We start from the raw sequence: 11,566 nt of genomic DNA, 5'->3' as shown, positions 1-11,566 counted from the left end.
CCCCCATACATACACCCCTATATACACTGTACACCCTATATACAACCCCATATACACTATATACAGCACCTGCAGCCTCACGGGGGGGGAGGATCCCCCCCATGTGTGTCATTCCCCCCGCCCCATTCCCTACAGTGCACCCCAATAAATAGGAATGGGGGGGATGCAATGACACCCCTTGGGGTGCAGGCAGGGTGCAGGCAGGGTCCAGGCTCTGTTTTGGGGTGCAGGCAGCACCCAGGCTCTGTTTTGGGGTGCAGGCAGGGTCCAGGCCCTGTTTTGGGGTGCAAGCAGCACCCAGGCTCTGTTTTGGGGTGCAAGCAGCACCCAGGCCCTGTGTTGGGGTGCAGGCAGGGCCCTATTCGTGCAGGTTGTAGATGGCTCCCAACAACTGCGAGAGCAGGCGGCAGAGGGGACCCCAAAACACGCCTCCGCCGGCACCGCGCTGCTCCCGCTGCAATGGAGGGGGGGGCAACGTTAATATGGGGGTGCCCCCCCAAAACCTAAACCCTCCCCCCCCAAATCCACCCCCCCCCCTTTCCCTGTGGTGTGTGGGACATTGGGAATGGGGGATTTTGGGGTGCCCACCCCCCCAATAACAGCCCCCCCAATAGGAACCCCATAACAGCCCCCCTAAATAACAGCACCCCCCAATTTGGGGTCGTCCCCCTCCAGATAATCCCCCCCCCTCCATCATCCCATTCTCTGTGGTGACCAGATGGGGAATTAGGGCATGGATGGAGGGGGGGGATTTTGGGGTGCGCCCCCCCTTGCTCTTTCCCTATAGTGAGAAAAAAGGAGGGGGAATAGTACTGGGAATAAGGGGGATACCATTGGCGACAATGGGACGGGGGGGTGCAGGGTTTTGGGGTGCCCCCCCCTCACCTGCAGCTCGTGCTGGCGCTGGAAGGCGTCCCCCAGGCGACGCAGGCGGGCACCCACCTCCCGCCCATTGGGGACCCCCCCCTGGACCCCAGCGCTGGGGGGGGGGGGCCCCGTGGGCTCCCTAGCAGCTGGGGGGGGGAACTCGTCTGGAGGGGGGGGAAAGAAGGAATAAAGGGGGGGTCAGCGTGGGGGGTGCAACAGGAACCCCCAAATACATTGATGGGGGGGGCATGTTCTGACTTGTGGGCAGAGGGACCCCCCCCGATAATGGGACCCCCCATAGGTAAAGGGCCCCCCCAGATAATGGGACCCCCCTGATAATGGGATGCCCCCATAGGTAAAGGGACCCCCCCCAATGGATAATGGGACCCTCCCACGGATAAATGGAACCCCCTGATAATGGGACACCCCCCCCCCATGGATAATGGGACCCTCCCATAGGTAAAGGGCCCCCCCAGAAAATGGGACCCCCCTGATAATGGGACCCCCCATAGGTAAAGGGACCCCCCCCCATGGATAATGGGACCCTCCCATAGGTAAGGGCCCCCCCAGATAATGGGACCCCCCGATAATGGGGCCCCCCCACAGTTATATGCCCCCCCCCGCATGCAGCAGCCCCCGGTCCTCACCGTGCCCGCTGTGGGTAGCGCCGGGGGGGGTGGGGGGATGCGGCTCCCCCCGTGCCCCGCAATGGAAGAGGCCGCAGGCGGGGGGGGGCTCCCCGGGACAGGCGCAGCTCAGGGGCGGGGCGCGGCGCGGGGGGGGCGCGGGGGGGCTCGGTTCCCGCAAGGCTCTGGCCATGGCTGCCGGGGGGGTCTGCGGGGAGGGGGGGGGGGTCAATGAAGGGGGGGGCACCCCAAAAACCTCCCCCCCTTTTAACGCGAATTCCGCCCCCCCCCCCCCGAGACACGCGGGTGCGGGGTGCGCCGCGCCCGCCAGGGGGCGCTACAATGAGCGGGCGTGTTTGTAAACAAACCGGGCACGGCCCGAGGCGGCAGGACCGGGAATGGGATGAGATGGGAATGGGATGGGAATGGGGATGGGAACGGGATGGGGATGGGAACGGGATGGGGATGGGAACGGGATGGGAATGCGGATGGGAACGGGATGGGGATGGGATGGAAATGGAGATGGGAGCGCGACCGGGGATGTGAATGGGAACGGGGATAGGGGAAAGGGACCCGAGCTGGGAGTGGGGGGACAGGGAGCGGGGATGGATCCGGGAATGGGAATGGGTACGGGAGCGGGAACAGGAAGAGGGAAGTAGGAACGGGAATGGGAACGGGACCGGGAACGCGAAAGGGGGAAGCAAGGGAAAGGGAACGGGAATGGGACCACAGGAACGGGACTGGGAACAGGGTAAACGGGATAGGGGGGAACGAGGAGACCGGGGGACCCCCCCGATCCCCGCCGCGCCCTCCCGCCCCCCCCCACGTGCTGCCCCATGGGCGGTTATGGGGTTGTTATAGGGGGTGGTTATGGGCTGGTTACGAGGTGTTTATGGGGTGCTGTAGGGCGATTACGGGGTGTCTGTGGAGTTCTATGGGGTGCTATAGGGTGGTTATGGGGTTCTATAGGGTGTCTATGGGGCGCCCCGTCCCTCACTCACCGCAGCCGCATGAACCGCGCGATCGGCGCCGGCACCGGCTCGCTCTGTGCTGCCCGCTCGGGGCGCGGCCCCGCCCCCCTGTGACGTCACCGACACGCCCCCTCCTCCCCCCCCCCCGCCGCCGCGAACAAGTTCGGGCTTGTGGCAGCGACCAACGAGGACCCCGGAGGGGGGGGGGTTGGGGGGGGTGTGGGAAGCCCCTCCCCCCCCATACCCCCCCCCTTCTTCCTTCCCCCCCTCCCCCGTTTCCAGGGAAGGTTTCGCCGCCGCCGCCGCCCGGTAACAGCGGGAAGGGTCCAAAAGTCCCCGCCCCCCCCCCCCCCGAACCCCCCCCCCCGAAGACCCCCAAATGGGACCGACCCGAAACCCCCCCCTCCATTCCGCCGGTGACACCGGGACCCCTAATCCTGACCTTTGACCTTTGACCTCGGACACTGCTACCCCCGCCCCCCCCCCGCATCCCGCGCGCGCCCTCCGGCCCCCCCCCCCCCCTTCCTTTTCCCTCCCCGCGCGCCGCTGCCGCCGCCGCGCTCTGATTGGACGGAGCCGCCTCCGCCGCAGCCAATCAGAGCCCGCGGCGGCGCCTGTATCCAGCGGAGCGCGCGACAGTGCGGGAACCCCATGGATAAACCTATGGAAAACCCTACGGATAGCCCTATGGATAGCCCTATAGTGACCCTATAGATAGCCTTATGGCGACCCTATAGATTATGCTATAGATAACCGTGTAGTGACCCTATAGGTTGCTCTATATAGTGCTACAGATAGCCCTATAGCAACCGTATGAATAACCCTATAGGTAACCCTGTAGTGACCCTATGGATAGCCCTATAGATAACCTTACAGGTATGCTACAGATAGCCCTGTAGATAGCTCTATAGGTGACTTTATAGTGATACTATAGATACTTCTGTAGATAGTCCTATAAGTAACCATATAGTGACCCTATAGATAACTCTATAGTGACTCTATGAATAATACTATAAACAACCGTACAGTGACCCTATGCATAAGCCTATAGTGACCCTATGTGTAACCCTATAGATAACCCTATGTACAACCCTATGGAAACCCTACGGATAATCCTATGGAAAACCCTGTGGATGACCCTATGGAAAACCCTATGGGTGACCCCCCATAGCAGCTGACCCTACGGGTAACCCCATTCATGGGTGACCCTGTCCATGGGTGACCCTATGGGCAGCCCTATGGACACTGCTATAGGGAAGGGTTATAGGGACCAGCCATAGGGAACAGCCATAGGCACCTCCGTAGGTACCGCTGTGGGTGTAGGCACTCTGTGGGCACTTCTATAGGCTTGGCTATAGGTATGGCTATAGGTACAGCTGTAGCTACTGCTACGGGTGCTGCTGCAGGTACCACTATAGGTACTGCCCTAGGTGCGGCTGTAGTTATCACTATAGGTACAGCTGCAGGTGCCACCATAGGTCCCTCTGTGGGTCTCTATAGGCCACTCTATGGGTCTCTATAGGTCCCTCTATGGGTCCCTATGGGTCTCTATAGGTCCCTCTATAGGTCCCTCCACGGGCTCCCCCCCCCCTCGCATGTCCCTGCCTCGCTCCCGCCGCCCCTTGGCCCCGCCCCCCGGCGCCACGCGCCGGGCCCGGCTCAGCCAATCGCGTGGCGCGGCCGCGGCCAGAGCCGCAGCTGCCATGGAGACAGGCGGGGGGCGTGGCCAAAGGGGCGTGGCCACGCCCACCGCGGCGGGAAAAGGGGAGGGGGTGGGCGGGGATATGGCGGGAGACGGAGGAACACGTGGGGAGACAGGGGACATGGGGGGCCACAGGGGACATGGGGGGCACATGGGGATATGGGGGCACATTGGCGGACATGGGGGGCACATGGGGGTATGGGGCGCGACACATGGACCCCATGGTGGGCCCCACCGCGTCCCCCCCATCGCCCTTTTAATGCCCTCTCCCAGCCCGTACCGGAAGCGGAAGTCGCTCTGAGGCGAAGGACAGAGGGGCGGGTACACCCGGTACGAGCGGATCGCGGCCCGCTCCCGTCCCGCCGCCGTTACCGACACTGGCACCATGGTGAGGCCGGGCCGCGATCGGGGGGCTTCGGGTGGCCCCGGTCTGGGCTCGGGTGGCGCCGGATTGAGCTCGCGTGGCTCCGGTCTGGGCTCGGGTGGCCCCGGTCTGGGCTCGGGTGGCCCCGGTTTGAGCTCGGGTGGCTCCGGTCTGGGCTCGGGTGGCCCCGGTCTGGGCTCGGGTGGCGCCGGTCTGGGCTCGGGTGGCGCCGGTCTGGGCTCGGGTGGCCCCGGTCTGGGCTCGGGTGGCCCCGGTTTGAGCTCGGGTGGCTCCGGTCTGGGCTCGGGTGGCCCCGGTTTGAGCTCGGGTGGCCCCGGTTTGAGCTCGGGTGGCCCCGGTTTGAGCTCGGGTGGCTCCGGTCTGGCCTCGGGTGGCCCCGGTCTGGCCTCGGGTGGCCCCGGTCTGGCCTCGGGTGTTTCCGGCCGGCCTCGGTGCCTCCGTTCCCGCTCTCACCCCGCTCCGTTGCCGTCAGTCGGCGGCGCTGGACCTGCGCTCCAAGGAGGAGAAGGATGCGGAGCTGGACCGGCGCATCGCGGCGCTGCGCAGGAAGAACGAGGCCATCATCCGGCGCTACCAGGTGCGGGTGGTACCCGGCCCCAGGTGCGGTACCCGCTTGGGAAGGGTTTATCCCCCCCCGCCCCCCCCAATGAGGCCTTTTCCAGCCTCCTTGAGCCCGTGATTCCGTGGATCCCTGGCTCCAGGTGAGCGGGGGTCCGGTGATGCAAGGAGGGAATCGATTGGCTTGGTTCCATGCTGCACCTCCACAAAATCCACATGGGAATGTGGTTGGGCTGGGGGGGTTATCCCGCCTCATCCCTGCATCCCGCCTGTGCCCCACCTTGATCCCTGCATCCCACCTGCATCTTGCCTCATCCCTGCATCCCAAATCATCCTTGCATCGTGCCTCATCCCTGCCTCCCACCTGCATCCCGCCTCATCTCTGCATCCCACCTTCATCCCTGCCTCCCGCCTCATCCCTGCATCCCACCTGCATCCCACCTGCATCCCACCAGGAGATCGAGGAGGACCGGAAGAAGGCCGAGCAGGAGGGGGTGGCCGTGACCACCCTGCGCCGAGCACGGGACCCCCCCACTACCCCCCAGGTCAGTTGAGGTCATTGGGGACCCCCAAAAGGGGGGGGGGCACGGGGTGGGGGGGGTGCTGTTGAGGTTCCTCTGACCCCCCCCATGCCCCCGGTGCAGGAGCAGCACCCGGGCAAGGACAAGAAGGCACCGGGGGGGCCCCGGCTCGGCCGCGGCTCCGGGCCCCGTCCCAGCGCCCGCGCCTCCCCCCGGGGGGACCCCCCCGGGGACCCCGCTTTGGAAGGGGCCGGTCCCAGCCCCAGGGACTGGAGGCAGCGGGGCCGGGGCCTGGGCAAAGGGGGCGCAAGGGGGGGCCCCGGCCCCAGCCAGGCCTCCAAGGTGGGTGCTGGGGGGGGGGGTTGGGGTAAAAAGAGGGGGGGTTGGGTGCTTCTGGATGGGTTTTGGGGTAAAAAATGGGGTTTTTTTCTGGTGCTTTTAGATGGGGTTTGGGTGGAAAGGAGGGGGCTTTGGGGGTAAAAAAGGGGTTTTTGGGGTGCTTCTGGATAAGTTTTGGGGTGCAAAGGGGTGTTTTGGGGTAAAAAGGGGGTTTTTGGTTGTTTCTGGATGCAAAGGGGAGTTTTTGGGGTGGTTTCGGGATGCAAAGAGAGGTTTTGGGTGTTTCTGGATGGGTTTCTGGGTGCAAAGGGGGGTTTTTGGGGTGGTTTTGGGGTACGAAGGCGGTTTTGTACCCCCCCCCCCCCGCAGTGGGAGCTGCGCCGGCGCCAGAACATCGAGCGCATGAACGAGGAGATGGAGAAGATCGCGGAGTACGAGCGGAGCCAGAGGGTGAGGGGGGGGCCCCTTCCCCCCCCTCTTTCCCCCCCCTCTTTCCCCCCCCTCCTTCCCCCCCCTCCTTCCCCCCCCTCCTTCCCCCCCTCCTTCCCCCCCTCCTTTCCCCCCTCCTTCCCCCCCTCCTTCCCCCCCTCCTGCCCCCCCTCCTGCCCCCCCTCCTGCCCCCCCTCCTGCCCCCCCTCCTGCCCCCCCTCCTGCCCCCCCTCCTTCCCCCCCCTCCTTCCCCCCCTCCTTCCCCCCCTCCTTCCCCCCCCTCCTTCCCCCCCTCCTTCCCCCCCTCCTTCCCCCCCTCCTTCCCCCCCTCCTTCCCCCCCTCCTTCCCCCCCTCCTTCCCCCCCTCCTTCCCCCCCTCCTTCCCCCCCTCCTTCCCCCCCTCCTTCCCCCCCTTCTTCCCCCCCTCCGTCCCCCCCTCCGTCCCCCCCTCCGTCCCCCCCCTCCGTCCCCCCCCTCCGTCCCCCCCCTCCGTCCCCCCCCTCCTTCCCCCCCCTCCTTCCCCCCTTTCAGCCCCCCCCTTCAGCCCCCCCCTTCCTTCCCCTTCTCTTCCCTTTCCCCCCCAGGACGGGCTCCCAGAGAAGAACCCGGTCCGGAATTTCCTGGACGATCCACGCCGCTCGGGCCCATCCCAAGATTCCGATCGCCGGGACGGGAGCCGCCGCCACGGCCGCAACTGGGGGGGGCCGGACTTCGACAAGGTCAAAACCGGGATGGAGCGGGAACGGGAGCGGACGTGGCCGAGCCCCGTACGTGGATCCCCCCCCCCCCCATTCCCATTCTATGGGCTCTTCCCATGGGATCCGAGCCCATTCCCGCTCCCCAGGGCCGCCACGGTGGGGCCGGGGACATGACGCTGTCCATGACGGGCCGGGAACGCGCCGAGTACCTGCGCTGGAAGCAGGAGCGGGAGCGCATCGACCGGGAGCGGGTGGCGCGGCACCGGAAGCCTGGCGGGCAGTGGCGGCGGGAGTGGGATGCCGAGAAGTCCGAGAGCATGTAGGGAATGGCGCGGGATACCCATGGCCATTGGCATCCATCTCCCGTCGGCACCCATGGCCATTGGCACCCATCTCCCGTCGGCACCCATGGCCATTGGCACCCATCTCCCGTCGGCACCCATGGCCGTTGGCATCCATCTCCCGTCGGCACCCATGGCCATTGGCACCCATCTCCCGTCGGCACCCATGGCCATTGGCACCCATCTCCCGTCGGCACCCATGGCCATTGGCACCCATCTCCCGTCGGCACCCATGGCCATTGGCACCCATCTCCCGTCGGCACCCATGGCCATTGGCACCCATCTCCCGTCGGCACCCATGGCCATTGGCACCCATCTCCCGTCGGCACCCATGGCCATTGGCACCCATCTCCCGTCGGCACCCATGGCCATCTGCACCCATCTCCCATTGACACCCGTGTCCCATTGACACCCATCTCCCATTGGCACCCCTGTCCCATTGACACCCATGGCCATCAGCACCCATCTCCCATCGGTACCTGTGTCCCCTTGACACCCATGGCCATTTGCACCCATCTCCTGTCGGCACCCATGGCCATTGGCACCTGTGTCCTATTGGCACCCATGGCCATCTGCACCCATCTCCTGTCGGCACCCATGGCCATTGGCACCTGTGTCCTATTGACACCCATGGCCATCAGCACCCATCTCCCATTGGCACCCATCTCCCATTGTCACCTGTGTCCTGGCATCACCCATGTCCCATTGTCACTCGTGTCCCGTTGTCACCCCTCTCCCATTGTCTCCCATTCCCCATTGTCACCTTTGCCCTGCTCACCTTTCCCATTGTCCCTGTATCCCGGCTCAATTCCAGGTTCCTGGAAGGCTCTGCAGCCGCCCCATCCTGGGATTCGGGCTCTAGGGATGAGCTCCAGCGCCCGGCTCCCAAACCCCCCACCCTGGCTGAATTCCTGCCCCAGCAGAAGCCACGGGGCCGGGGACTGGGGGCCAAGTCCTACAGGTCCGTTGTGTTGGGGGGGGGGGAGCTCTGTTCCCTATGGAGTCTCCCAGCGGCTGGAATCTCACCCTGCAGCATGCACGACAACCGATGGGAGGAGAAGGAGCCGGCAGAAGCGCCTGAGACCGAGAGCTGGGAGGTGAAGCAATGGGGCTCAGAGCATCCCAGTGCCCCCCATCCCTGTATCCCAGTGCCTGGTACCCCCCATCCTGGTACCCTGAAACCCCTGATCCCAGTGTCCCCAATACTCCACCATCCCGATGCCCTGGTACCCCCCATCCCTGCATCTTGATGCCCTGGTACCTCCATCCCTGCATCCTGATGCCCTTGTACCCCTCATTCCGGTACCCAGAAAGCCCCAGTCCCAGTGCCCCCCATCCTGGTACCCCGGTGCCCCACATCCCACTATCCTGGTACCCTCCATCCTGGTGTCCCAAACCCCTTATCCTAGTACCCCTATCCCTGTATCCCAGTGTCCCAGCATCCCCCATCCCTGTATCCTGGTACCCCCCCATCCCCGTACCCCCTCACTAATACCCTCGTGGTACCCCCCACCCCGATACCCCTCTGATACCCCCCCTTTGATGCCCATAGACAGAGGAAGCACCGAGCAGGACCCCCCTGGACCCCCCCCATTCCCTGAGCCAGGAGGACGAGGAGGAGGAAGAGCAATGGGAGGATGTCAGTGAAGAGGATGAGGATGAAGATGAGGAGGAAGATGGCAGCGAGGAGGAAGAGGAGGAGGATGCAGGCAGCGCAGAGTCACTGAGCAAGGAGGAGCCCCCCCCCAGTGCGTCCCTATCCCTAAGGAGGGGGGTACCAGAACTCGGACAAGGGGGAACAAGGGAGCTTCACCCTCTTCTCTCCCCCACCTTCTATAGGGCTGAGCCCCCCGGAGCCCCCCCAGAGGGATGAAGCAAGGCCTAATGAGGAGCAGGAGGCGGAGGATGGGATGAGAGGTGCTGGAGGGGGTCCCCAGAGCTAAAGGGGGACCCTGAAGCTAAAGGGGGTCCTGGAGCTAAAGGGGAGCCCAGGAGCTAAAGGGGGTCCTGGAGCTAAAGGGGGTCCTGGAGCTTAAGGGGGTCCTGGAGCTAAAGGGGGGCCCAGGAGCTAAAGGGGGTCCTGGAGCTAAAGGGGGGCCCAGGAGCTAAAGGGGGCCCTGGAGCTAAAGGGGGGCCCAGGAGCTAAAGGGGGTCCTGGAGCTAAAGGGGGGCCCAGGAGCTAAAGGGGGCCCTGGAGCTAAAGGGGGTCCTGGAGCTAAAGGGGGGCCCAGGAGCTAAAGGGGGTCCTGGAGCTAAAGGGGGGCCCAGGAGCTAAAGGGGGCCCTGGAGCTAAAGGGGGGTCCTGGAGCTAAAGGGGGTCCTGGAGCTAAAGGGGGGCCCAGGAGCTAAAGGGGGTCCTGGAGCTAAAGGGGGGCCCAGGAGCTAAAGGGGGCCCTGGAGCTAAAGGGGGCACCCGGAGCTAAAGGGGGTCCTGGAGCTTAAGGGGGACCTGGAGCTAAAGGGGGGCCCAGGAGCTAAAGGGGGTCCTGGAGCTTAAGGGGGACCTGGAGCTAAAGGGGGGACCTGGAGCTTAAGGGGGGCCCTGGAGCTAAAGGGGGGCCCTGGAGCTTAAGGGGGGTCCTGGAGCTAAAGGGGGGCCCTGGAGCTAAAGGGGGTCCTGGAGCTAAAGGGGGGACCTGGAGCTAAAGGGGGGCCCTGGAGCTAAAGGAGGACCTGGATCTAAAGGAGGGGGACCCGGAGCTCAAGGGGGCTCCATTGACGGGATGGGGAGGATCCGATCCCGGTTCCTTCCCTGTTTCCCTGCCCAGGCTCCCTGGATGCAGCTCCCGGCTCCGTGGAGATCACGGACTTCCACCGGGTGCGTTTCCGTAGGCGCTCGTAGCGGGGCCGGGGCTCGCTCTGGTCTCTCCCTCCTCCGCTTCCCGGCGCTGCCGCCTCCGGCTCCCGGTATTTCCCTGCCTTCCCGTGCTGCTTCCCAACGGGCGGCCCCGTGTCCGCACCGGGGGGGGGGGGGGGGGTGTCGGGATGAGGCTTGGGAAAGCGGGGATGAAGTGTGAGCTTCCCATGGGAAAACAGCGGGATCCGGATCGCACCGCGCGGCCCCGCAGCGCCCATGGGCATGGGGACAGCAGCGCCTTCTCATGCTCTTTCTCCTTCTCTTTCCCCTCTTTCCCTTTCTTCTTCTCCTTCCCTTTCCCCTTCCCCTATTTCCCTTTCCCTTTCTCCTTCCCCTCTTTCCCTTCCTCCTCCTCTTTCCCATTCGCCATTCCCATTCCCGTTCCCATTCCCCGTTCCCTTTCTCATTCCCTCTCTTACTCCTTTCTCCTCATTCCCTTGCCCTCATTCCCGCTCTCATTCACTTCCTCTCCCTCTTTCCCTTTCTCCTTCCCCTCTTTCCCGTTCCCATTCCCGTTCCCATTCCCGTTCCCATTCCCGTTCCCATTCCCGTTCCCATGCCCCCCTCACTCCCGCTCTCCCCCCAGGACCACCGCTCTCTCCGCCCGTTCCAAGCGGCCGCTCCAGCCCCCGCCTCCCTCCCACCCTGATCCCGGCCGCGCCAGGACCCTGGGAGGCGCTGGAAGCACCGGGAGGGAGGAAAGAGCCCTCCCCCCCCCCCCCCCCCAATCCCTTGGGAAGCGCCGGCGCTCACTGAAGGTTCCAAAGGGCTCTGGGGGCTGAGATGGACCCGAGACGGGGGGGGGGGGGGGGGCCGATCCTGGCCCCTGCCCTGGAGCTGGGTCCGGGGGGGGGGACCCCGGGTCCTTGTTAATAAAGGTCTGCAACAGCTCCAGGCTGGAGCCGGGATCCCGGCACTGATCTGGGATCCTGACACTGATCCCGGGATCCTGACACTGATCCAGGGATCCTGACACTGATCCAGGGATCCTGACACTGATCCAGGATCCTGACACTGATCCCGGGATCCTGACACTGATCTGGGATCCTGACACTGATCCCGGGATCCTGACACTGATCCGGGATCCTGACACTGATCCGGGATCCTGACACTGATCCGGGGATCCTGACACTGATCTGGGATCCTGACACTGATCCGGGGATCCTGACACTGATCCGGGGATCCTGACACTGATCTGGGATCCTGACACTGATCGGGGATCCTGACACTGATCCAGGGATCCTGACACTGATCTGGGATCCTGACACTGAT

The 11,566-nt window shown here is 64.9% G+C and overlaps 1 protein-coding gene across 3 annotated transcripts; it reads left to right on the top strand.

Annotated features, from left to right (window-relative positions):
* The first annotated feature begins 4,490 nt into the window (after nt 1-4,490).
* CCDC9 (coiled-coil domain containing 9) lies at nt 4,491-11,030 on the top strand. Of its 3 annotated transcripts, XM_080636026.1 has the most exons (13): nt 4,491-4,554; nt 5,024-5,128; nt 5,565-5,654; nt 5,754-5,972; nt 6,339-6,419; nt 6,983-7,165; nt 7,243-7,415; nt 8,252-8,398; nt 8,471-8,534; nt 8,990-9,185; nt 9,277-9,354; nt 10,206-10,255; nt 10,881-11,030. In XM_080636026.1, the coding sequence occupies exons 1-13, from the start codon at nt 4,552-4,554 to the stop codon at nt 10,941-10,943; spliced, it is 1,452 nt and encodes a 483-aa protein (XP_080492152.1). In that variant the 5' UTR covers nt 4,491-4,551; the 3' UTR covers nt 10,944-11,030. The 3 variants fall into 3 exon arrangements, with proteins under 3 accessions (XP_080492152.1, XP_080492154.1, XP_080492153.1); XM_080636028.1 differs by lacking the exon at nt 5,754-5,972; XM_080636027.1 differs by lacking the exon at nt 9,277-9,354.
* The last annotated feature ends 536 nt before the right edge of the window (nt 11,031-11,566 follow it).

This window comes from Psittacula echo (genome assembly GCF_963264785.1).
Source record: "Psittacula echo genome assembly, chromosome: 29".
In the NCBI taxonomy this organism is placed as follows: Eukaryota; Metazoa; Chordata; class Aves; order Psittaciformes; family Psittacidae; genus Psittacula; species Psittacula echo.
The sequence above is the reverse complement of the archived record's forward strand: the minus strand, read 5'-3'. Positions and strand labels throughout refer to the sequence as shown.

Coding starts and splice junctions, on each gene's coding strand:
- CCDC9 (XM_080636026.1), top strand. Junction 5,129..5,564: donor CCATCATCCGGCGCTACCAG/GTGCGGGTGGTA, acceptor GCATCCCACCAG/GAGATCGAGGAGGACCGGAA. Junction 9,355..10,205: donor GGCGGAGGATGGGATGAGAG/GTGCTGGAGGGG, acceptor TTCCCTGCCCAG/GCTCCCTGGATGCAGCTCCC.